Here is a 23,494-nt window from a genome sequence, read left to right on the forward strand (position 1 = left end):
GGGAAGAGTGGGCAGGGACATTTCCCCTGACTTTCCAGGCCCCAGTCCCTCCCTCCCAGGTCCTGAGGATCCTAGATCTTCGCTCTCGAGGCTGTTCAGTTCGACTGTCTCTCCCCTGGCACCTGCTAAGAAGGACAAAAACAATCCCAGCCAGCGTAGAGTGTCAGGGAGTCCCCGCCCCTCCTCCTGTGCTTCCTCCTCCCCTGCCCCTCCTTCAGGCCCCGCCCCCACCTGCCCAGGATAATTTGTTTCCTTGGGCCAGGAGCCTGGACAACAGAAGCTCAGCCTGGCCCCACTTCTGCGTCCAAAGTCAGGACACCCTCCTACCACCTGTAGAGAAGAGGGAGCGGATTTGAAATCAAGTCCAGGTATCTGATGTTCCTAGACAGAGCCGTACTTCGAACCCTGTGTCCTGCTGGGGCTCCTCCAGGTAAGGGGACCGAGATCGGTCCCAGACGACAACCTGCTCCCACCGCCAGCCGTACCAGGGCCCCAGGCTGTGCCAGTCTCAGGGCCAGGAGCTGGCTGGCCGGATGCCCAGGTGGACAGGACGGGCGGCCGCCTGGCTCCCCCTCCCCTTCCCCCCTCAGTGATGTCAGGCCAAGGGCGGGGACAGGAGGGGGACAGGTAATTAAGGGCTTGGAGTCTCCCTCCCTAAACCGGTGGCCCCAGCCAGGTGTACCAACACCCAGGGTCCAGGTAAGGACCAGAGCGGACACTTCATCTTGGGGGCGGGAAGCACCGGCAGATGCAGGATCAATATGGAAAAAGATTCGGCCTCCTGCTGTGTTGCTCTAGCGGCCTCGCTTTCTCTTTTTCTCCAGTCTCCCATCCCGCCCCCTCCTCACCATCTACCCCCAGTGTTTCCCTATTCTCATTTCCTGTTCTGCCTATTCCTTCGTCCTTCTCCGCATCTCCCCCTCCCTAACCTCCCCTACCCCAAACACACTCACGAACCAGCTGATGGGGCCGGGGAAGCAAGATACCAGATTCTCTCCCCCTGGAGACGCGGCTTTCCCGCTGAAACTAGCCCCTCCCCACACTCCCAGAAAGAGAGCTAGGAGAGGAGTCCGAGTACCGAGGGAGCTGCCCCAGGTCTCTCCCTTGCTCTGTCTGACTTGACCCCAGTTTGAGTTCCCCCCAAGTCTTTATTAAAGACAGACGTCTCCGCGGGGGCAGCGGGGCACCCTCCAATTTGGAGGGCAGTGAAGGAGAGGGATTCTCTTAATTGCTAGAGCTCCGTCTCTCTGGATTGTATCCTGACTCAGGAACACAGGGCCCCGCCCTCGGGTGGGAAGGTGGGGGTGGGGCAGGCCCGGGGGGCGGGGGGTGGTCTCTTCTGGCTTCAGAAAGAAGTGGTCTCGGCAGGCTGGAGGGCTAGATGCTGGGGGATCTGCAGCTCGGTGGGGCCTGGGGAGAGTGTGTGTGTGCGTGCGGGGCGGGGAGGGCTGCCTCGTCTGTCTGAATAGGCTGAGGAAAGACCCAGTCCGAGTCTGGGTCTCCCTGGCGCTTTGGGGATGGAGAATGCACCTGCCCGCCATTGTCAGGCCTTGCAACCCACTGCCCCTCAAGAATGCCCCCTCTTGGTCTGCCTGTCCTGGACTCTGCTCTCCCCTCTCCCCCTGATATCCTGCTGGGGAGGCCCCCCGTGAAGGCTAGCAGCCTTTAATGATTAACTCCGCAGACACTCTAGCATTCTTCCCAAATTAAACTTTAAAAGAGCTGCCCCCCTGACTCCCATTGGGCGTTTTTTCCCTAGTTAGGGAGTGGGCGGGGCCTCAGGGTCCGGGGCCCTCCCCGCAGCTCCGGGTCATCTAGGGGTTTCCCGCCTCCTCACCTGGTCCCTCACCCTAAGGGCTCCCCCACGGGTAAAGCCTTTCCCCCCCAACACTGAAACCCGATGGGGGCGGGGCGTGGGGTCCTGGGCCAGGCCGGGGCCTTCCCGCCACCTCCCGGCGCTTCCAGCCCCTCCCCCCACCCTGGGAGGTACCGAAGGTGGCCTTGTTTTCTACGAGCCTCATACACTGGGCCCTGCCACCCGCCCTCGGGGCCAGCCAGGTGGGGCAAGATTCAGGAAGTAAACAAGGAGGCCGAGGGCCTGGAGGACAGGGAGGAGGGTGGGGCCGGAGCCGCCAGGGCACGAGAGGCTACTGGGGAAGCCGCAGCTGGGATTCGCAGTAATGAGGGGACAGATTGATTTGGGGGGTCGATTTCTTCAATATAACCTTCCCAGGGCCCCAGTTTGAAAGCTTCAGATCTCTTGGCGATGGGGGTGGAGGCTGCCCAAGCGGGACAGCTAGGACCCCGTTCCGGCTCCCTCTTCTCTGGTCCCGACTGCCCCATTCCTGTCTTGCCTTAGAAGGGTCTGGAGAGCAGGGTGGAGGGATCTGAAGGCTAAACTCATCTTGAGTCAGCCTTCCTGCCCACAGAGGCCAGACTCTAGTCTGACTTAAATCTACCCTCTTCCCTTCCAAATGCTGCCCAGATTCCTCTTCCCTCTGGGATGGGGGAGGACCCAGTCCTCTGGGCCCCAGACCACCCCACTGTTGGTCTCTGGCTTCCTGGAGGAGGTTGCTCCTGCAACCCCTCCCCTAGTCCTCCTCGGAACGAAGTCACCAGGGCTGTCTGCCAGAGGTTAGACAGGGGTGCGAGTGGAGTGTTGATGTGCTGGTGTCTCTTGATATTTGATGGTGGGGGTGTCTTCCCCTTCCTGGCAGGACCCTCCCTGGCTCTCTCTCCTGACCTTTCCCTGTCTGCCTGTCTGTGTCTGTCCTCTTGTGTGTCTTGACTTTCTACTCCTGCTCCTGAGTACACTTCTGGCCAGGACACCCAGGAGAGTGTATTAATTAGAAGGACCCTCATCCCCCAGGGGTGATGAGGATGAGCCCCATGGGCCAGCTGAGTCCTGGGTGCTAAGTGTGGGCAGCAGCAGCAGAATGAAAGTCTGCTGGGCCCCAGACAGGAGAAGGAGCGCTGCATGTTTCTTTGGGTTACTTTGGGTGCACTAGGGGCACCCCTGAGAGGTCAGCTCAACTCCAGATGGGCTTCTGAATCCAGGCCAGGTCTTTCTTCTCTCCCTCCTGGGTGAGGGGGCTCCTGGGCTGGGTGGTGGCTACTGGGGCCCATTGCGGGTGCCACCTGTGCTGGAGGAGTTGGAGTTAGGCCAAGGGTGGGGAGGAGGAGATGATGTCAGAGGAGCCTCAGCGCCCCCCCCCACATACTCCTCCTCCCCTATCCTGTTCCTGGCCCCTCCCCCATTCCTCCCAGGCCAGTAGGTTGGGGGCGGGAGTGGAGGGGGTGGGTAGAGGCAGGGTTGTTTGTGTTTCTCCTAAGCCAGGAAGTTGTGCAGATGAGTCAAGGTTGAATGGAGAGCCCCAGGCAGTGCTGTCCCACCCCACCCTGACTCACCTGTCCCCAAAATCTCCTCATGCCCTCACTTAAGGGTTGGGGACCTGCCTCATCCTGGGGAGGTCAATCCCAGGTTTCTTAGGCACCTAACAACACTGGCCCAGTGTCTGGAGAGCAAGCAGGGGGCTGAACTGTGAGTCCTCCCAGGTCCTCCCAGGTCTCAGCCCAGCCAAAAGGGTCTTGGTTCCTGTGGAGGAGGGGCCTGCAATGCCTCTACCTGCTAGTGGGCTTCTTTGCCCCATCTCTTCTCTCCTTACTCGTCCAGGATGCCTGTGTAGTGCCTGTGGGTGATAAGACATGGGTAAGATCCTGGCCTTGCCTGGGGTGGCCGGGCATCTTCAGACCAGTGGGTGGATAAGACAGGTGCACAGTAATTGGCGCAGAGGCCCCAGCACAGTGTGGAGAGGGAGCCCTTCAGTCTGAATGTGGAAAATCCAGGAAGGCTTCTCAGAGGAAGTAGCTCAGCATTGAGGCCTTAAGAAAGTTAGGCAGGAGGAGGGGCTGGGGGAAGGCACACAAGGTTTGGGGGCTGCTAGGGCCAGGGCCCCCAGGCTGGCTTTCTCCCTCCCACAGCAGCTGAGCCCGCCTCCTGCCCTCCTGGTTCCTGTCCTTCCGCACCTCCTTCTCCCCTTCTGTGCATCACTCAGCACTTGGGCAGGCGTTGCCACAACAGGCTCTGACAACAAAGCACTGGAAAAACCTGGGGCAGAGCCCAGAGGAGTGAGTGCCCCACGTTCAGAAAGGGTGACACCGAGACCCTGAGCCCCAGACCGTCTTTGGTTGTGGAGTCTGTTGCTGCTGCCTGGCTTGTGGTGGGGGCCTCACAGCTCTGCCCCGGGCACCCTGGGCCTAAGGAAGAGCGCTGGACTTGGAGCCCAGATGCCGGGCTCCACTCCCTGGCTCACCTGTGATGGGGCAACCATGCTTCCTTCTTGGGAACTCAGTGTCCCCTTTAGTAAAATGGGCACAATCTACCCTTCCTCAAAGGCTCCAGGGAATGCCAGTTAGGGGGGAGCAAGGAGGTGCTGTGTACACTCCGGGGTCACCTTGACTGCAGGGTGAAGTCGGGAGGTCTGGGTCCTCTTGGCCCCTCTCCCTAGGACAGGGGCACAAGAGCAGCTGTGTCAGCCCCCTCTTCTCCCTCAGATGTCATGGAGCTGGGTCTGTCTCCACCTCATCTCAGCAGCTCCTCAGAAGACCTGTACCTGGCCCCTGGGACCCCTCCTGGGACTCCCCCGCCTCCCGATGTTCTTCTGTCTGGGGAGGTGAAGAGGTCCCAGCCTCTGCCCATTCCGACCAGCAGGTAAAATGGGGTGACGGCTGAGGGAGGCCGGGGGGCAGTGGTCAGCACCGGGGTAACGCACAGAAGCTTGCAGTCAACTCCTCACTCCCCCCTCCTTCCCCCCACACCGCCCAGGAAACTTCTTCGACAGGAGGAGCTGCGGTCAACCTCTCTACCCTCCATCCCCAACCCCTTCCCCGAGCTCTGCAGTCCTCCTTCACAGACCCCCATTCTTGGGGGGCCCTCCAGTGCAAGGGGGCTACTCCCTCGAGACACCAGCTGCCCCCATGTGAGTTGTCCTGGGAAAGAGAAGGCAGGGAACGTGGGGTGCTATGGGACAGGGGTGGATATAGTGCCGCCTCGGAGGAGGTGGGGGGATTTGGTCAGGGATCCCTGAGGGTAGAGCAGACGGGGGATGGGAAAGAACCATCCTTTGCCCTTCCCCGAGTCTTCTGCCGTTCCTGGGGCACAGGTCATAAAGGTGTACAGCGAAGATGGGGCCTGCCGGTCAGTGGAGGTGGCAGCGGGCGCCACGGCTCGCTACGTGTGTGAGATGCTGGTGCAGCGATCTCATGCCCTGAGTGACGAGAACTGGGGGCTGGTGGAGTGCCACCCCCACCTAGCACTGGGTGAGTTGGGGTGCAGGGGGTTGCCTGGCCCGGGAGTCAATGCTTCACACCTTGGGCTAGGCCGGTGGCCCAGCCGGGAGGCCTCGTTGGTCTCCACTGACCCCTGCTCTTTGCCCTTGACCCTAGAGCGGGTCTTGGAGGACCACGAGTCGGTGGCAGAAGTGCAGGCTGCCTGGCCCATCGGCGGAGACAGCCGCTTTCTCTTCCGGAAAAACTTTGCCAAGTACGAGCTGTTCAAGAGCACCCCAGTGAGTGTGTGTGAGGGGGGGTGTCTGGGCACCGGGACACCCTGATCCCCACCCTGGACCCTCAGTCCCTGACTCCTGGCTCCTTTCTCCCCCAGCACTCCCTGTTCCCAGAAAAGATGGTCTCCAGCTGTCTGGACGCACACACGGGCATATCCCACGAAGACCTCATCCAGGTGAGGGGACACCCCCGTTTCACGGCACATCCATGACTCTGCAGGAATGCGCAGTGCTTCTTGGCCCTTAAGCCTGTGCCTTCCCTCTTTGGGGTGGAAAGCCCAGCGCAGCCCTAAGTGACTGTGGACAAGTCACTTTCTCTGCCTGAGCATCAGTTTCTTTGTTAAATGAAGACAATAAATGTATGTGGAGCACCTCCTGCCATAAAGGCAGGTCCTGGGAAGGCCTCTGTGTGTGTGTGTGTGTGGCCACCTCTAGGCCTCTCACCCTGCTCTCCTCTGGCCTCAGAACTTCTTGAATGCAGGCAGCTTCCCAGAGATCCAAGGCTTCCTGCAGCTACGGGGGTCAGGACGCAAGCTTTGGAAACGCTTCTTCTGCTTCCTACGCCGGTCTGGCCTCTATTACTCCACCAAGGGCACCTCCAAGGTGAGGTCTTGAGGGTGACAGCCCCAGCCCCTCAGATACCCCATCCCTGGTCCTTCTAGGAGCTGCCCTTTCTCTGTTGGAACTCCTGGACCTTTCACCCTCTAGGCCCTGAGACCCACAGCTGCTCCTCTTTCCCTCCCAGCTTACCTGCCTCAGGAGTTAGCAGTGGGAGAGGCAGGTGAACTGAGTTCAAGTCCTGACTCTACTTCTATGTGCTGTGTGACTTGGGGCACTTCTCTGCTCCTCTCTGGGCCTGAATTCTCCCCAGCTGGCTTAGGGGGGCAGTGATGGGGGATAGGGTCTGCCTTTACCAAGTCTTGCTCACTTGTGCTGTGCAGGATCCGAGGCACCTGCAGTATGTAGCAGATGTGAATGAGTCCAACGTGTACGTGGTGACCCAGGGCCGCAAGCTCTACGGGATGCCCACGGACTTTGGCTTCTGTATCAAGGTGAAGAGCCTGGCCTGGTCTGGGAGAGAGCAGGAGCTGCTCAGGCACCAGGATCCTACCTGGGGCTTCTAAGCTCCCTCTGGGACCCCCAGACTCCTCTCCCTGCACCCTGCCCTGCCCCACGGAGATGGGAGACAGGAGATGGGAGACGATCTCTGGTCCTAAAGGCAGATATAGGACCAGCCAGTTTCCTCTCCCCGCAGCCAAACAAGCTTCGAAATGGCCACAAGGGGCTTCGCATCTTCTGCAGTGAGGATGAACAGAGCCGCACCTGCTGGTTAGCCGCCTTCCGCCTCTTCAAGGTGAGGTCCTGGCACTGGCTTGGGGGGCTGGCCCAGCCCTGAGGATCCCTGGCGTGAGGGAGGGGTTATAGCTCTGCCCTCAGGAAGTCTCCAGAATGAGGGGGCATCACAACCTTGCTCTCTCAGAATCCTTGGCCCAAGGCTGGAGTCTCAGCTCTGGCTTCAGGAAAGCCCCTTATCCAGGGGCAGAGATGTAGCCCTGCTCTTGGGGAGCTCTGGTCTGGGTCGGGGGGGGGGCCCATAGCCCAGCTCCCAGCACCTGCTTGACCTCCGGCCTTCTTTCTCTCTTCACCCCCCAGTATGGGGTGCAGCTGTATAAGAATTATCAGCAGGCCCTGTGCCGCCACCTGCGCCCACCCTGTGTGGGTTCCCCGCCCTTGGTGAGTGTGCCCAGGGGTGTTAGTGTGGGGAGATGGGGGAGGCACCCAGGCCCCGTGCCGAGGATACTTGGGTCCTGTTTTGACCCGTCCCCCCATCCTGTCCAATCTGCAGAGGAGTGTCTCAGACAACACCCTGGTGGCCATGGACTTCTCTGGCCACGCTGGGCGTGTCATCGAGAACCCCCGGGAAGCTCTGAGTGCCGCCCTGGAGGAGGCCCAGGCCTGGAGGGTTTGTACTGGGGACCTGCTCTCCACGTGGGTTTCCATGGAGCGGGAAGAGGAAAGCGAGGGGAGAGGGGAGGCCCCCAGCTGCAGAAGGAGTCTCTGTATTCTTCAGGGGCTGGTAATACCCCAGCCACGCCCTGAACCCCCGTGTCCCCCACTGCTCTGCAGAAGAAGACGAACCACCGTCTCAGCCTGCCCACCCCGAGCTCGGGCACGAGCCTCAGTGCAGGTGGGTGAGGGCCCGCCGTCCCCAGGGGTGGGGACTGCCATGGCTTCTCTGCGCATTCCTCATGGTGGGGGGGGGTTAGAATGAGGGTCCCCGCCCTGGAGTGACCGCCCCTCCACCTTCCCTCACCCCAGCCATCCACCGCACCCAGCCCTGGTTCCACGGACGCATTTCCCGCGAGGAGAGCCAGCGGCTCATCGGGCAGCAGGGCCTGGTAGACGGGTAAGGGGCAGGGCTGGGCAGGGCAGCAGCGCCGGGGACAAGAGAGACCTGGGTCGAGGTGGCAGCCGTGTGTCCTCGGGTAATATTGCCCTGTCTGCTGGCAGCGTGTTCCTCGTCCGAGAGAGTCAGCGGAACCCGCAGGGCTTTGTCCTCTCGCTGTGCCATGTGCAGAAAGTCAAACATTACCTCATCCTGCCGGTGAGTAGTCCCAGGTTCCTGCTGCAGTGGAGATGCAGGACTCCCAGCAACCCGTCCTCCTCACCAGGCCCCCTCCCCACCCTGGCCCCCAGTGTGCCTCGGGTCTCCCGCTCTTTCCTTCCTCCTGCTCAAGCTGTGGGGACCTCAGCCCTGGCCCAGGAGGGAGCTCATTCGGCCCCGGGCCCCTCCCTGACCTCCCACCCCCTATGGCCACACCCCAGAGCGAGGAGGAGGGGCGCCTGTACTTCAGCATGGACGAGGGCCAGACTCGCTTCACCGACCTGCTGCAGCTTGTGGAGTTCCACCAGCTGAACCGCGGCATCCTGCCCTGCTTGCTGCGCCACTGCTGCACCCGCGTGGCCCTCTGACCACCACACAGGCAGGCCTGCGTCTCAGCGCACTCTGGGCTGCCCACCACCTCCGCTCCTAGGGTGGACTCACAGGGGGCAGAAAGTGGGGCCAGGGTCATCATGAATGGCTGGGGGCTCCCCCACTCTGGTTTCCTACTCTGCTCCTGGCCTCCCTCAGGCCGAAAGTGCTCCCCGCCCGGTCCACCCTTAACTTCTCCTTAAGGGAAGGCACTTGGGTGGGCACCTCCCCTTCATGGCGCTGCTGTGGGGCAGGGCATTATGGGAGAAATGGGGGCAGCCCAGGTGGTCTTTACACTCCACACTTCGTACAGACTGAGAGGCCAGTTGATCTCTGTTTTATACTAGTGACAATAAAGATTATTTTTTGGTACTCACAGGGGTGAGTTCTGTCTGGCAAGGCACGGTTAGGTGGAGTAGAGAGGAGAGGTGGGCACCAGTCAAGGCCTTGAGAATGTGTCGGATGGATCGAGGCCACATGCTGGCCAAGCCTGGATGTTTCTTGAGGTCCTCTTGGTCATCTGAGAGCTTCCGGTGCCCAGCATGGAGCCTGGCCCATAGTGGGTGCCCAAGGATTGCTTGTTAAATGAATGAATGGACAGGGAACTGTCATCCAGGTGAGGTTTCCTGACAGGATCTAAAGCTATGGAGGTCACTCTAACAGGGCCTGGGAGCTGGAGATGAGTCAGACAGCATTCGTATCCTTGGCAAGTCCTGGGCTACCTGGCGAGATAAGGAGTCCTGAGAAACGCACGATCTGCCACCACCAAGGCACACAATGGCTCTGTTACCTTACCTCCAACAGGTCCCTGTGACGCACCCCCCACCCCCCACCCCGTCAACCCTCTCCCTCCTCCCCAACCCCAGGTCTGCTGCCTGTCCTTACAGTTGGTTCCACGCCCTCCAGAAAGTCCTATAAATGGAATCCCACAGCACTCAGCCCTCTGAGTCTGGCTTCCCTCTCCAGTCTGTCCTTCAACATCCAGAGTGATCTTTCCAAAATATCACTCTGCCTGTTCCCCCATGCCTCCACTTCAGCCCAGATAGACCCTGCAGGGTCTGGCTTCTGCCCACTGCCCATACCAGTCTATGTTTTTGTCTAAGAGTTTTATAGTTTCAGCTCTTACATGATGGGGGAGCTTTATAAGAAAGGTATCAGACTGGTAACACCTGAACTGCTGCTCAATCTTCAGATCACAAAGAGATAGACCCTCCCTCCACACATGTGAACCTCAATGGGGTATTATTTTTGCCAAGAAATCAAGCTCCCTGAATCCAATGACTAGTTTATCGGAAATAAAAGGAACAGAGGAACACGTGAAATGACACATGGGGATACAATTACCAAAATCCAGATTGGGAAACTACAGAACAGATAACCCAGTTTCTTCTTCAACAACAAAAAATTACAAGAAGAGAAAAGATGGGAACTCTCTAGGTTTCAAGAAATTTAGACATCTATCAAGCAGATGTAATGTGTTGACCTATTTGATTCAAATCCAAACTAGAGAACTGTAAGAAGCATTTATGAGAAATTGGGGGAAGTTTGAACTCTGATGAGATATTTGATAATATTAAGGAATTATGGTTAACTTTTTAAGGGGTGATAGTGGTATTGTGGTGTTTTTGTTTTTTTTTTTTAAGTCTATATGTTTAAGAGATTCATTCTGAAGTATTTATGGGTGAAATGATGTCTCAGCTTTGTTTTTAAAATAACCCAGAGGTTAGGGGAGAGAGTGTGAGTATAGTCATAGGTTGACCATGAGTTGACATTGAAGCTGGGTGATGGGTACATGCGATTCATTAAATTATTCTTTAATTTTGTATAAGCTTGGAAATCTAGAATAATTTAAAAAATTTTAATGTAGGATCTCTCCCCAAATCTTTGAGATTGGTTGGGCACGAGGTGGTGGGATCCCATTTTGTAGGTGAGGAAACTGACTCCTCCTCGAGAACTGCCCCAAATCGGTTAGTGGGAGAGCCAGGCCTGGGCCGTTCCCCTGCCCCTGCCTGGCTGACTTCCAGGTGGAATTCCCAAGTGGCCTGTAGGGGGTCCTCCGCTGGAGAGCCCCCTCCCTTCTCTGCAGCCCTCTGGCTGATGGGAGGTGTTGTCCTGAGGTGACCTTGAGAAGGACCAACCACTACAGCTAGCCCTTGGGCCAGGCTTGGCAGCTCCAGCAGCCACTCGTGACGGAAGCATCCCCAACCCTGGCTAATCCCAGGCTGGGGAGCCAGGCCTGTCAGACAGAGATGGGCAGAAAGGCCTCATCCATCCTCAGCCTGGAACCTTCCGGGGTTTACCCTGAAGAACTTACTGCAGCCCAGGTGTGAGAGGGGTGCAGATTTTGTTTCTTTTTAGCAGGATTTAAGGAGGCAGGGACCAGTGCAACCTGCTGCCTCCACCTGCTACCTGCCACGGTTCCCAGAACCATCTTATCAGTGGCTGCCCCTTGGGCTCGAGCTGGCTGGTACTGGCTGTGTGCTGGCCACGGATGCCCAGGGCCACTTGCAAAGCATGGGTGCAAGGGGTCCAGGCTGGGGTGAGAGTAAAGGGGTTACAATGAGTCACCTCTTAAGCATGTCCAGGGATTTAGGCTGTATAAAAACAGGACACAGGGCTTCCCTGGTGGCGCAGTGGTTAAGAATCCGCCTGCCAACGCAGGGGACACGGATACAATCTCTGGTCTGGGAAGATCCTACATGCCGCGGAGCAACTAAGCCTGTGTGCCACAACTACTGCGCTCTAGAGCCCACGAGCCACAACTACTGAAGCCCGCATGCCTAGAGTCCCTGCTCCGCAACAAGAGAAGCCACCGCAATGAGAAGCCCGTGCACTGCAACGAAGAGTAGCCCCCGCTCACCGCAACTAGACAAAACCCGGTGCAGCAATGAAGACCCAGCACAGCCAAAAAATAAATAAATAAATGTTAAAAAAAAAAAAAAAGCTCTCTTGAAAAAAAAACCAAAAAACAGGACACAGTGTCCCCTCACAGCCTAAAGGACACAGGGCAGGAGACAAAGCCCTTCTATGTCAATCAGCTAATTGGAGTATGTGAGACAGAGATCATTCCCATTTTATAAATGGGAAACTGAGGTTCAAAGAGAGTCCCCCCTGAGGTCATAGATACAGGTAGGGACAGAGGTCAGACTCAGCCCATCTTGCGAGTGGTGAACACAGTCCTTCCTTGCCCTGTCCTTTTTTCTCTGCCCCCTTCCTTCTCAGTGCCACTATGAGGGACCTGGACTGCTGGGGGACTTTAGAGGTAGCAGCTGGCTCAGCCCTGAGCTGGATACTGGAAATCGGCAGCTGGACATCCTTGGTGAGTGGCTGAGATTGCTGGCTTCCTGGAGGAGAGGCAGCAGTTGAGAGTGTGGGAGACAAGGGCCCCTCAGCTCACAGAGGGACCAGGGCAAGATTCCCCAGCTCTGAGGATGCAGCATGACCCACAGAGGCCAGACAGCAGAAGGGACTGCCAAGGAGAGCTGCAGTGCTGGATAGCGGAGGCCTGTGGTTATGAGGAAATCTGGGCTGGTGGAAGGAGGCGGGGCAGGTGGAAGAAGTAGGGGCTAGTGCCTCAGATAATGTCTTTTCAATATTAAGTTATTGGGTTTGATTATCTTAAAAAATGTGCTTGTTAAAGAACATTTCAGAAACCAGAAAAAGACTTTGGGAAAGAAAAGGAAATTCCCCATATCTCCCCCTGCTGAGGAGGACGCAGGCATTGAGAGAGGGTGATGCAGGGCCATGTGCAGGGAGCTGGCCCTAAAAGGCCTGTAGTACGTCGTAGATGCCGGCTCCTGGGGCTCGTGTGGCTGCTGTGAGCCTGGCGCCAAGGTGCAGAGCTGTCCTTGGCAGCAGCTGGGGCTGTAGGAGGGTGTGGCCGCAGGGCCGGCCTCCCTGCCTGCTCAGGTATGGAGGGCAGGGAGGGCCGGTGCCAACTTTCTGGACTCTGGGAAAAGGTGGGCATGATTCTAGGGGAGCCCATCTCTCCTAGGATGTCCTGGGAGGGTCATCCAGACAAAACTCTGGCCAGTTCATTCTCTCCCTGCTCCCCAGACATCTTGGTCAATGAAATCTATGCAGCCTCCAAGTTCATGGGTGGAGGACCTCCTGGCGCAGGCCTGAGGGTTCCACCTCAGGCCAGTGACCCTGCCAGGCTCCTTCCTCTTGCTCCAGTGCCAGACACACCGAGGAGGGAGGGAGGGAGGAAAGGAGAGAGGCAGGGGAGCCCAAGGACACTCAGAAAGATCCTTTCTTCTGAACTGTCTACATGAGCACTTTTCAAGGGTTCCAGCAAGGGTTTGGGGGCAGGTTGGGGAGCTTTGGAGGGAGCACTGCCTTTATATCTGGGAGTTCGGCTTCATGGTGTATTTGGAAAAATGGCTTCCACTACTGAACCACTTATCTGGTCCAGCAGGCAGAAGAGAGGAGCCAGAGAGGTCAGGGGTTGGTCCAACTTGCACAGAGGTCGGGGAGTGGTGGGGGTCTGTAGCAGAACCTCAGCTTTGGGGCTTGGGTGTGAGGTGTGCAGTAGTCTCTTCAGACAGAGCTTTCAGCTGGGGTAGGGAGTTGCGAGAGGAGGCAAAAGAGACAATCAGATCTTGGGGAAGTTTGATGTTGCAGACTGGCATCAAGAACCACAAAGGAGTGGGTGATCCTGGGGGCTGAGGCTGGTGCTCAGGGGTCCCTCATGATCTCCATACAGGAAGGGGTGTTGGGAAGTGGTACCATTTGGGCTGAGAAGGGTTGTGCTGTACCAGGCCCTAATGAGGCCTGAAATTCAATCTCATGTGGGTTGAACTACGATGGTTTCTAGCGTCCTCTTGCAGGGCCGCGTCTACCCCAAGGAAGGGGCAGGTTTTTCTTTCCCAGGCACCTGGAGGGCTGTTTAGCCGGAGGTGTATTTTCATGGTAAGCAGTTTGTTTTTACTCGGATTGGGTTTACCCTGAGGTGGTTCTGGGGAGACTGAGGGAGAGTGGGAAGCCAATGCCACTCTGTTGGGGCCACCACATGGATCCCTCTAAGGTCTCTGTAGTGGCGCTGGGCCCTGTGACCTTGGAGTGTGAGGGGAAGCTGTACGCAGGGACAGAACGGACCACCTGTACCCCCACAGACCCGCAGCCGATGGACTTGTTCCTCTGCATCTACCTGCCCAACACGCGCCCAGAGTTAGATCCAGGACAGGGTAGAAGTGCGCATTCCTACCAGACATACCCAATTTTCCAAAAGATTCCAGGGTATCTCCTTTCTCCCCTCTCCTCTTACATCCATCAGTCCGATACAGGTTCCCACCTTTTGGTTCCCTTCTCCCAAGCTGAGCCATCCGTCCCAGACATCTAAGGGATGAGCTCGGGGTGGGAAGGGGCGGCTGGGTGAGTAGGAGTGAGGATGCAGCCGGGGACCCATCCCACAGTCGCTCTGGCTCCGCAACACGTGCGCAAGGTGATCTGCACCCGCCGCAAGCCCTTCCTTCCTCCTCTCCCCCCGGAACAACCCGGCCTGCACGCGGTCGCCGGCGCCGACGGGCTCGAGCTGTCGCGGAGCTGCGGGCACCTGTCTCGACAGAGCCCCCTCCGCCTCTGAGGCTGAAAGGCCCGCCGGCTTCGCCAGGGGGCGCGCTTGGGGGGGGGCGGTGCCTGACTTTCAGCTGACCCGGCCCCGCCGAAGCCGCCGAAGATGCGCCGTCGATCCCCGGGCCAGCGGGAGTAGGCTCGCGCGGCGCCACAGCCATGAGCCCATCCGTCGCGGGGCAAGGGGATTAGTTTGCTCTTCATTGCGAGTCGGTGGGCTGGGTGAAGGCCTCTAGAGACCAGGCGGGTGGAGGGAGGTCTGAACGCTGCATCCAAGCACCGCGGGGCCTCCGGGGGCGAAGACCAGGGAGGACCTCGCGGGCGCGGCGGTCCGGCTCCCTGGGACCCTCTCCCCCGCCTCCCGACTGCCCCGAGCCGGCTCAGCCGCGCGGCTGCAGTGACACCCAGTGGCGGTGGCGGGAAGTGCAAGCGCCTCTCCCTCGGCTCCCGTTGTTAAGGTCCGCGCCTCTCGAGGTTCCCATTTGTGGTTACGAGCGGGCACCCCCAGGGGAGAAGGCCTCGCTTTGCAGACTGCCCGGCGGGGCACTTCCCCTTCCCCTCCCCCAGTTTCCTCCCCAGCAGTCGCCTGAGCGCTGGGAGATCCTGCAAGGCTTCAGTGCCCGGAAGGGCGGGGCGGGGCGCAGCGGCGGCGCTGGGCTGTGACCCTGAGCAGTTTCACTTCTGGATCCTGCTCGGGGTGTGATGGGAGAGTACCTGGGCTGGGGGAGGAGGGGGGACACACAGCTCGCCGAGGTCCAGCGCTCAGGACCCCGCGTAAAGGATGGGTTTTTACTCCTGGGGTGTCACGCGACCCACGCTTTCCTCCATTTTCCATCCCCCCTCCCCGCCCCACGGGTTCCACTCCTCTGTCGCCGGAGCTACCGCTCCTCCCCAGCAGCAGCCGCCTCCGCGGGGGCTGCCGACCCCCGGAGAGGCCCCGAGCGGCGTGGGCGGCAGGAGGAGCGAGCTGTGAAGCCGCAGGCAGGGGGTTAGGCTGCGGGCTGCTGAGACGCCGAGCTGTTTCTCAGAAGTGCCGCTGCCCCTCCCCTCACACCCCCCTCAACTCCCACCTCGCACCGCACTCCTTCCCCCCTCCACCCGGCCTTCTCTTTCCTCTCCCAGGCACCCCCAACACGGGAATCTGGCGTCTGAGTCCACGAAGAGCTAAGAGGACGTCCTGACAGAGGACAGGGGCCCGGGGTTCAGACCCAACCTCACTGCCCATATTCAGAGTCTCCCACCATTCCACTGTCCATCCCTGTCCCCACTCCCCACCCCCAGCTTGTGGGCCGGGATTGGAATTTTATAGAACGGTTTTCTACGACCACTTGGGAAAATCATAGGCCGCCATCACCCTGGCTCCAGCGCCCCACCTCCCTCCCAAAGAGGGAAGGAAGAGGGGACAGAACCTTCTTTCTCTCCTATTCTTGTTTCTGGATGATGGGAAAAGTCTGGCTGGAGCAGTGGGGTTGAGGCCAGGCTGTCTCTGTTGGAAAGAACTTTAGAAATCCCTGACTCCAGGGAAAAAATCAAGGCGCAGAGAGGGAAAGCAAAGTGCCCAGGGTCACCCAGAGAGTGGCAGGGCTGGGACTGGGACCCAGGAGTCCAAGTACCCAGCTGGAGTCTGCACAAGGCCAGCATTTGCTTTATGGAGACTACAGAGCTTTGCTGGATCCACTGACTCTGCCTGTTTTCCCCCAGTGCACAGACACACACACACACACACACACACACACACACCCAGGAGTCTAGGGGAGGGCAGGTAAGGTTTGTGAGTGAGAGGGAGGTGGAGGTGCTGAGAATGTGATTCCAGTGGGGGTAGCATAGGGACTGAGCCAACGGAAGGATGAGCCAGGGGGAGGAGGCGGCATCTGCCCCCCCTAGTTCCCATCCACCCCCGGGGCTGTGGTTTATTTGACTAGGCAGTTCTTCTGGGCCAGGGGACCTGGGGGGCTGGGGGTTGAGGGGAAAGGCGAGGTGATGGGAAAAGGCTGCTCTGGGCCTTCCTGCCCCCTCAGTCCTGGGGAAGGGGGGCAATTTACATCACCCGCAGGCCCTCTAACCTCCATTCTTTCCACTGCAGGCTCTTTCCTTAGGTATGTTCCTGTTATTCTGGGGGAAGCTCTGTTATTTGGGGGGGAAGGGAGGCAGCTGCCTACTTCACAGGTCAAGACAGAGTTAAAAACAAAACCGCAGCAAATTCAACACCCCGTGTCCTTCAGGGACTTTCCATGACACCTTCCTTCCCCCATCTCCCCCAAGCCAGGGAGTACCTCCCCAGAGGCCTCCCCACCCCAGGTGCAGTGGCTTTTGGCTTTTATGCAAACAACTGTCTGACTGGGAATGCTCTGCAGCCCGACCTTGTGTCTGTCCTGGCTGCAGGAGCTCCTCTACCAGTCCTCAGCGGTCCTGGCCTTCCCAGAACTCTCACACCCCCGCTCTTCCTCAGACTCTGGATTCTAGGGGATGGGAGGAAGGGAAGGGAGCTAGGTCTTGTCCCCCCTGCCTGCCCTCGGGTGGAAGTTGCCTGCAGGTGCAGGTTTGCACCACAGCCTGGGTGAATGGCCTGCTTGTGTTGAGGGATGGGGGATGGGGAGGGTGCAGGTGTATGGTGGCTTCCAACACCAGCAACCCCCCCGCCCCCCGCGCCCCCCCCCCCGCCAAAGCATCAACTTAGTTGCCAAGAAATAGTAAAGGAAGCTATCGTCAAGCTGGAAGGAAGTCCATTCAGCCCCAATCCCAGACCCAGCCAGCTGCCGAGCTCTCTCCTCAGCAGAGGAGTCTCCCTGCTTCCCTCTTTTCTCTCGGAGCTGCTTCTGCTTTGGGAAGGGAGTGAGGATGGGGAAGGCCACAGACCATCCTCTCCAAGGCTGAAAATCAGCTCCTGAGGGGCTATTTTTGAATGTATTTAATGCTCCAGTACACAAGCCATTCCTCTCTCCCTGGCCTTAGCGCTGAGACTGGAAAACCGGCTGGAGAGTCTCAGGGCGGTCTAGGGGTGCTGAAGGGAGGGGGATGGTGCTGAAGACAGAGCCAGTGAAAGCTGCCACTGACCTGGCCCCGCGTTTGCTAGCCCCCAACTTCAGGAACGTCTTCCTCCTGCCTCTTCCACAGAGGAGGGGAAAGGTAAGGTGTTCTGGATGAGGCTAAGCAGAAGACCAGACCACCCCTCAGACTCTCTTCCGACCTCTTCTGAGAGAAAACAGAGGATATCAAGACAGGAAGAGAGCCACATGATCCCGATGCCATTCTCCTAGGAGTTTCCCCCAGCGCCTGAGGCTCGGGCCTCCAAGTATCTACAGACTACATTTCAATGTGGCCGAGTTCAACTGCAAGTTGAGTTTCTCAGTGTGGATGTTTCTGAGACCCCAGAGATGGAAAAATCAGGACTTGCCTATCTTTTAGGAAGGATCCCTGCTGGGAGGGAGGGTGGGCTGGTGTCTTGGAACTGGGAGACACCGTGCCCAATCTGTCGAGCTTGTCACGTCCAGGCCCCGACCTCCTCAGGTCCCCTTAGTGAACTAAGGGCCAGTGGAACCAGAACCCCACCATGGGGACATGGGGGCCAGCAGCAGGATACCAACGGCAGGTTCAGCAAGGCATCAGGCAAGATGTTTTATTTCAATGATAATTCTGTTTATCTAGGTATTTGAACTTTAAGAAAGAGCCAGAGGGGCTAAATTAAGAAAATATTCCTAGGGGCAGAATTAATTCCATTTTCTGACAGCAGCAACGACAAATGATAGGCATGCACAATGACTAATTTTAAACACACCAGTATTTTTTTTTTATTTTTCAGTGTAAAAATCAAACATCATAAAGAAACTTTGAAAACTATCAGCAGGGTTGTTTGTGATGCGGGAATGCATTCATTACGGTTCTGGCGAGGTTAGCACTGCTACATTTCAGAAGCTGATTCTTTACACAGTCTTTACAGAGGAGTAGGGCACTACAGTGCTCCAAGGGGTCAGACTCCAGGTAAAATCCGAGAGGAGTCAAGAGAGAAGGTCACTGCTGGGCAGGGAGGGCATTTCTGAGAAACCCAGATGAGCGTGCTATGAGCACAGGGCTGTGTCAAAACCACTCGGCAAGTTCTCTCTCCCTCACTCCTGGTGGGAAGGCCACCCTGAGACCCAAACCACATTCCCTTCTCTGCCCCGCCCCCGCCCCGTCATTCTGCAGACAAGGGTCATCCACAGACCACACGTGTGGTGGCTTTGGCAACCAGAAATTTAAAATAAACTATGGTTTTTCCAGTAGCCAAAATGATCCCTCACTAAAGCTCACAGACTGAGAACTTGAGCATGCAAAACCACAGTCTGGGTGAAGGGATGTCTGCTTTTCAAATGACCTGCTAATTCTTTGCAACCCACAGTAATTTGGTTTCTGTGAACCCACAGAAGCAGGCCCACCGAAAAGGACCTTGTTTGCTAACCTGGAAAAGTCCTTGTGTAAATGAGTCATTGGCAATGGGATCAGTCATTTTTAAGGCTGCCCCATTTTCCTAACATGTCAAAATGTCTGTTCTCAGTCTTTTTAGGAGAAGAAGCAAAGCTGCACCCAAATTCAGAAAATGAAGTAGGTCCCCCAGATGCATGGCATGGGCTTGGGAGAAGGTGGGTGGCATCATGGGACTGCTCTCCAGGCTTTCTCGAGTGGGGTCGATGGAGAGATGGAGAGTGAGGACCATTTGAGGAAACTCTAAATTGCTTGAAGAATTCATGGTTGAGGGCTTGTAAGATGGTGAGGGAGCAAAGCTAGGCTACTTCCCTGGCTTCAAAGCCATGAAGTATCTGTACCATGTGGTTCACACAGATTGGTTCTAAGGTTCAGCATATTCTTCACTCTTAGGCATTAAAACAACATGAAGGAAACATGTGTGTTAGAGATCAGTTGCCTTCATTGGCAAGTGAATTACTATCACGGTCCTAGTATGGTCTTTGAATATTTTCCATGTCTTTAAATCCAGATACAGGACATATAGTGGAAAATTTACAACCATACAACATAATCCGCCCCCACGCCCACAAAAAACAGAGTAACTTTACCTAATAGACAAAATTACATGAAACCTCACAACGTCCTTGGGAGGTAGATATTGTTATGTCCTTACATTTTAAAAAATCAAAACATTAACATTCCAGTTTCAAATAACAACTCAATATCAGCATATAAGACAGTCCAATATTGTAATATTCAGAGGAAACTTGCCTCCAGCTTCTTCAAAGTGCAAAGACCAGTTTCTCATGTTTTTTAAAAAATTTTTAAAAATTTATTATTTATTTATAAATTTATTTATTTTATTTATTTATTTTTGGCTGCATTGGGTCTTCGTTGCTGCGTGCGGGCTTCCTCTAGTTGCAGCGAGCGGGGGCTACTCTTCGTTACAGTGTGCAGGCTTTCTCATTGCAGTGGCTTCTCTTGTTGTGGAACACGGGCTCTAGGCACGCGGGCTTCGGTAGTTGTGGCACGCAGATTCAGTAGTTGTGGCGTGCAGACTCAGTAGTTGTGGCACACTGGCTTAGTTGCTCCGCGGCATGTGGGATCTTCCCGGACCAGGGCTCGAACCCGTGTCCCCTGCACTGGCAGGCGGATTCTCAACGACTGCGCCACCAGGGAAGCCCCTGTTTCTCATGTTGCTGGCATGATGTGGGACACGCTATATACAGCTTGGGTAAACAGAGGTACAGTCTTTTGCTATGAGCTCATACAAGTTGAAAGCCTACACCTCTCTTCTAGGCTCTTCCAAGTCCACAGTCTTTGACCCTGGGTTCATTCATCATTCTCAGAACTGTTCAGTCTGTTAGGCTTAGAGAACAGAGTCCTTTCCCTGGGATGACCCAGGTTTAGTATTTGGTTTCAGGTCAAAATTGTCCTCTTTACAGGCACTTAAATCCCAAATCATTCTGCTTTTCTGTACTCTGCCTATAGAGATTCTCTGAACTATACTTTCTGTCTGAGCACAAAAATAGCTCCTAATTCTTTAAAAGATAAGAGAGATCACTGTGTATCTCTTGTCTTCTGCACAGCCTAATTCTATTTTCTAGGACAAAAGTTTCATCACTCCACTTTCTTTTCTCTTCTGGAGCTCAAACTCCTAATTCTGAGTCTTTGTCAAAGAGCCTGGACACTCTGAGAACTCAAATCTTAAGTATCACAGGGTTTCCAAATCTCCACTAGAGATCAACATACCTACTCATAGTGGAGTACACTTTAAAGTTAGGACTTCAAACACTAAACATTTAACATTTCCATTACAGTCTTACTGGCTGTCCTGGGATATATATCAGAAGTACTGCTTTTTTTCCCTGAAAACATTCTAAATCTCACATTTAGCAGGAGGAAAAAAGCAGAGGATAAGAACAGTGATACAGAGGCTACTTGGAAAAAATGTTATGTTGACGTGAGATTTGTTAATAACAGTGTTTCAACTGAGTAAAATTTTGTGTTTTTAAACATTTCTCTTTGCAAAAGAAATCTGAGGTCATTTTACTTCTGGGCCTGGCAAAATGTTAAGCCTTGCATTTAAAAGGTGAGACATTTTGTCACTGACAAAGTCAGAAGCTGAGTCAGGAACAGTTCAGAATGGGTAACAAAGCATATGATTAGCTAGCTTATCTGTGTCAAGGCTAATACATCTTTTTGGGAGAATGACTTAGGGAATCTAAAGCCTGGTGGATTTATTAACATATTTTTCCTGGTGGTGTTGGTGCAGGGTAATGGGGGAGACACCTCTGTTTAGTTCTCTGCCAGGAGAAACACCTATGAAACAACTCAAATAGCGATAAGGAACATTTGCAGAGCCAGCTCTCGGCCTTTTCCATCCTCATCCCAATTCTGCCACCTTGGCTGTAAGGGAACTTTTCACGGGTTTGGTTGTTCCTCAGATTTCGGCCTCCTGGGTGTGTGGTGGGGGCCTGGCTAATAAGAGGGTTGGTGGGAAATGGAGAGAGAAGACCTAGGAGGCTCATGTTCACAGGGACTCTGGCTGAGAAAGGAAATGTGCTGTCGGAAGCTGCCAGGGGACCTCACCGTCCAGCAGGGTCAGATGTGAATCTTGCTCGGTCCTCCTTTCTAGGCATCTTGCTAAGGTTCTCCTTTACCTTCTTTCCCACCCCCAGCAAGGGAGGGGGTTAAGTAGAATAAGGAGTGCCTGCAGAAGTAAGTGTTTACCTGTGTTGTGGTAACCACTACATACCACCTGGTTCAACTTCAAGATTTAAGAATGTGGAGTTTCCACATATACATTTTCTCTGGACTTGACATGTCCCAGTCCAGGCTCAGAATGCGACAACGAAAGTGCAGCCTGTGTGAGTGGTCGCCCCACTCAGAAAACTGACCACAGAAGAATGGAAATCATTCAGAAAATCCATTACTCACAGAGAAAATGAGGGTCATACTTACAGAGTCCCCAGGTTGGTGGGATGGGCCTTAGTTTCACTATCTTAAGGTGCAGGAGTTGGTCTCTTCACTAAAGACTTTCCCACTAATCTGGTAGAAATGCTCGCTTTCCCTAGCTTTCTCTCCTACTAATCCTTGCTTCCAAATGCTCTTTCTCTTGTCCCCTGAAGAGTCAACATGATGTGTGATATTTCAAGAATATAATAAGCAGCTCTTCTTTCACAATGGGTATAAGCAACCTGGTGTAGCTTGGAGTCCAGGATTACGGAAATACAGTGAGGTACTGAAGACTACACACCGAAATACATCTAGTCTTTTAGCTGAAATCTCAAACATGTTGGGACTGTTGCCATGAAATTTCACAAAATCTTTTTTCCTAAGACAGACGCCATGCTACAAAGAAGGATAAACCATTTGTGCACTCTGAGGTGGAACATTTTAATTACTGGCAGCACATAAACGAGTTGAGTTTGAGCCTAATGCATAAAGCCCTTTCGAAATATCAAGGCAGATACATAAAACGCTAATCCACCAGGAATTGTGGATTCTTGGCTCTGGTAGAAATGTTCACACAGCTGACTCTTAATCTGTAAATAGGCTCCATGAAGTTGTCCCTGGAAGCAGAATTTATTTTCCCTAACATAGGTTCTTTAAAAGGAGAGAAAAAAAAAGGCTTTGGCAAGCAGCTGCAGGTGCCCGTTTGTGTGTACACTCTGGGGCAAGATCAAAATACCTTCCTGTTTTTTGTTCCTCCCCACCATCCTCTTCACACCACAACTCAGTGGTTAAAGGAAAAACTTAACAATACTTCCATTTTCACACCAAAGAAATGTGAAACATATATTCATATACATACTCTTCTGCTTAATACCCATACATTAAGAGGTTTAAAAAAATAATTGTGGTTACTGCATAATCACATAAATTTAAAGCTGTAAAGGACCTTCGAGAACATCTAAATCCAATTCCTAATTCTATGGTTGAGGAAACTTAGTTTTAAGAGTTAAGTGATTTGCCCAAAGTCATTTGGCTAAGTAGTGGCAAATACGGAACCAGCAAACAGATTTTGTGACCCTCATTCCAGTGCTAATTTTACAATTATTACATCACTTTTCCTTGATAGCATGTCTCCCATAGTTAATGATAAAGATGACCGACACATCTGCAGAACCAAGATCAGACTTCCAGGAATCTTTGTGGAATACAACAGCTCCATTTAAAATGGGGGGGTGGGACCCCCACCTCCACCTGCCTGATCGAGGATATCCTGCCAGCAGAGGTGCTCCCCTCCTCACTCCATTCTGAAGCTCAGCTCTGATCATGGTCATCCTCGGTTCCTTTCCTGTGGGGAGGGGGAGGCTAAGTCATACTTTCAGGATTCTTTGGTATTTTTTTTTGTCAAAAAATCATTGGCAAGTTTGCTTTGGGTTTGTACACCAATATTCCATGAAGGAGATGAAAAATTTTCAGGTGGTTGTTCCTCCTTCCCTCCATCCCTGGTGGTGCTGCTAAACAATTTCCCCCCCTCAGAACCAAGCCTGCCAATCGAGATCGTAGGAAATGGATGCCATCACCCACAGTGGACAACCTCCTGGAGTTCCCATGACAGTCTATATTTAAACCATTAGTTCTTCTGAGATAGAGTTTCTCCTATGCATGAATGGTTTAACCCAAAGCAGCTTTTAACTGGAGACAGGAGGATAAAGAGTAGAAGCAGAAGTACCATCAGAAAACTTGGGTTTTTTTTTGCTTGTGTGATAAGAAGTGGATCTGATGCTTGGAGACTAGGGGCTTCAGTTATTGGTAACATTTTATGGCTGTTCTTTTCCTTATTGTTAGACTATAACTTGCGATGGAAGGTTTATATCCTAACCCTTTAGTCTTGTGTGAAGTGCAGAAGGGCAAGGCTTCCCAGCAAGGTCAGCTGGTCAGCAATTCTTCTCTGTGGACCTGGGCATATGGCTAAAAGTCTTTTCCACATATG

General features: G+C 54.7%; 1 protein-coding gene across 4 annotated transcripts; it reads left to right on the forward strand.

Annotated features, from left to right (window-relative positions):
- Positions 1-218: 218 nt before the first annotated feature.
- Positions 219-8,881, forward strand: GRB7 (growth factor receptor bound protein 7). Of its 4 annotated transcripts, XM_068530146.1 has the most exons (16): positions 412-430; positions 3,982-4,128; positions 4,555-4,711; positions 4,826-4,979; positions 5,163-5,319; positions 5,446-5,567; positions 5,663-5,740; positions 6,030-6,167; positions 6,506-6,616; positions 6,820-6,918; positions 7,218-7,298; positions 7,411-7,527; positions 7,692-7,752; positions 7,884-7,971; positions 8,076-8,169; positions 8,391-8,881. In XM_068530146.1, exons 3-16 carry the CDS (start codon positions 4,560-4,562, stop codon positions 8,535-8,537), a joined length of 1,599 nt encoding a protein of 532 aa, XP_068386247.1. In that variant the 5' UTR covers positions 412-430; positions 3,982-4,128; positions 4,555-4,559; the 3' UTR covers positions 8,538-8,881. The 4 variants fall into 4 exon arrangements, with proteins under 4 accessions (XP_068386245.1, XP_068386248.1, XP_068386247.1 ...); XM_068530144.1 differs by lacking the exon at positions 3,982-4,128 and having other exon boundaries at positions 219-430; XM_068530145.1 differs by lacking the exons at positions 412-430; positions 3,982-4,128 and adding an exon at positions 1,365-1,403.
- The last annotated feature ends 14,613 nt before the right edge of the window (positions 8,882-23,494 follow it).

Source organism: Eschrichtius robustus, chromosome 20 (genome assembly GCF_028021215.1).
Source record: "Eschrichtius robustus isolate mEscRob2 chromosome 20, mEscRob2.pri, whole genome shotgun sequence".
NCBI classification, from domain to species: domain Eukaryota; kingdom Metazoa; phylum Chordata; class Mammalia; order Artiodactyla; family Eschrichtiidae; genus Eschrichtius; species Eschrichtius robustus.

Bases quoted from the DNA above. Each gene is read 5' to 3' on its own strand.
- GRB7 (XM_068530144.1), top strand. From the start codon at position 376: ATGTTCCTAGACAGAGCCGTACTTCGAACCCTGTGTCCTGCTGGGGCT. The intron at 4,712-4,825 runs GTAAAATGGGGT...CACACCGCCCAG, and splicing joins CTGCCCATTCCGACCAGCAG to GAAACTTCTTCGACAGGAGG. The intron at 5,741-6,029 runs GTGAGGGGACAC...CTCTGGCCTCAG, and splicing joins CCCACGAAGACCTCATCCAG to AACTTCTTGAATGCAGGCAG.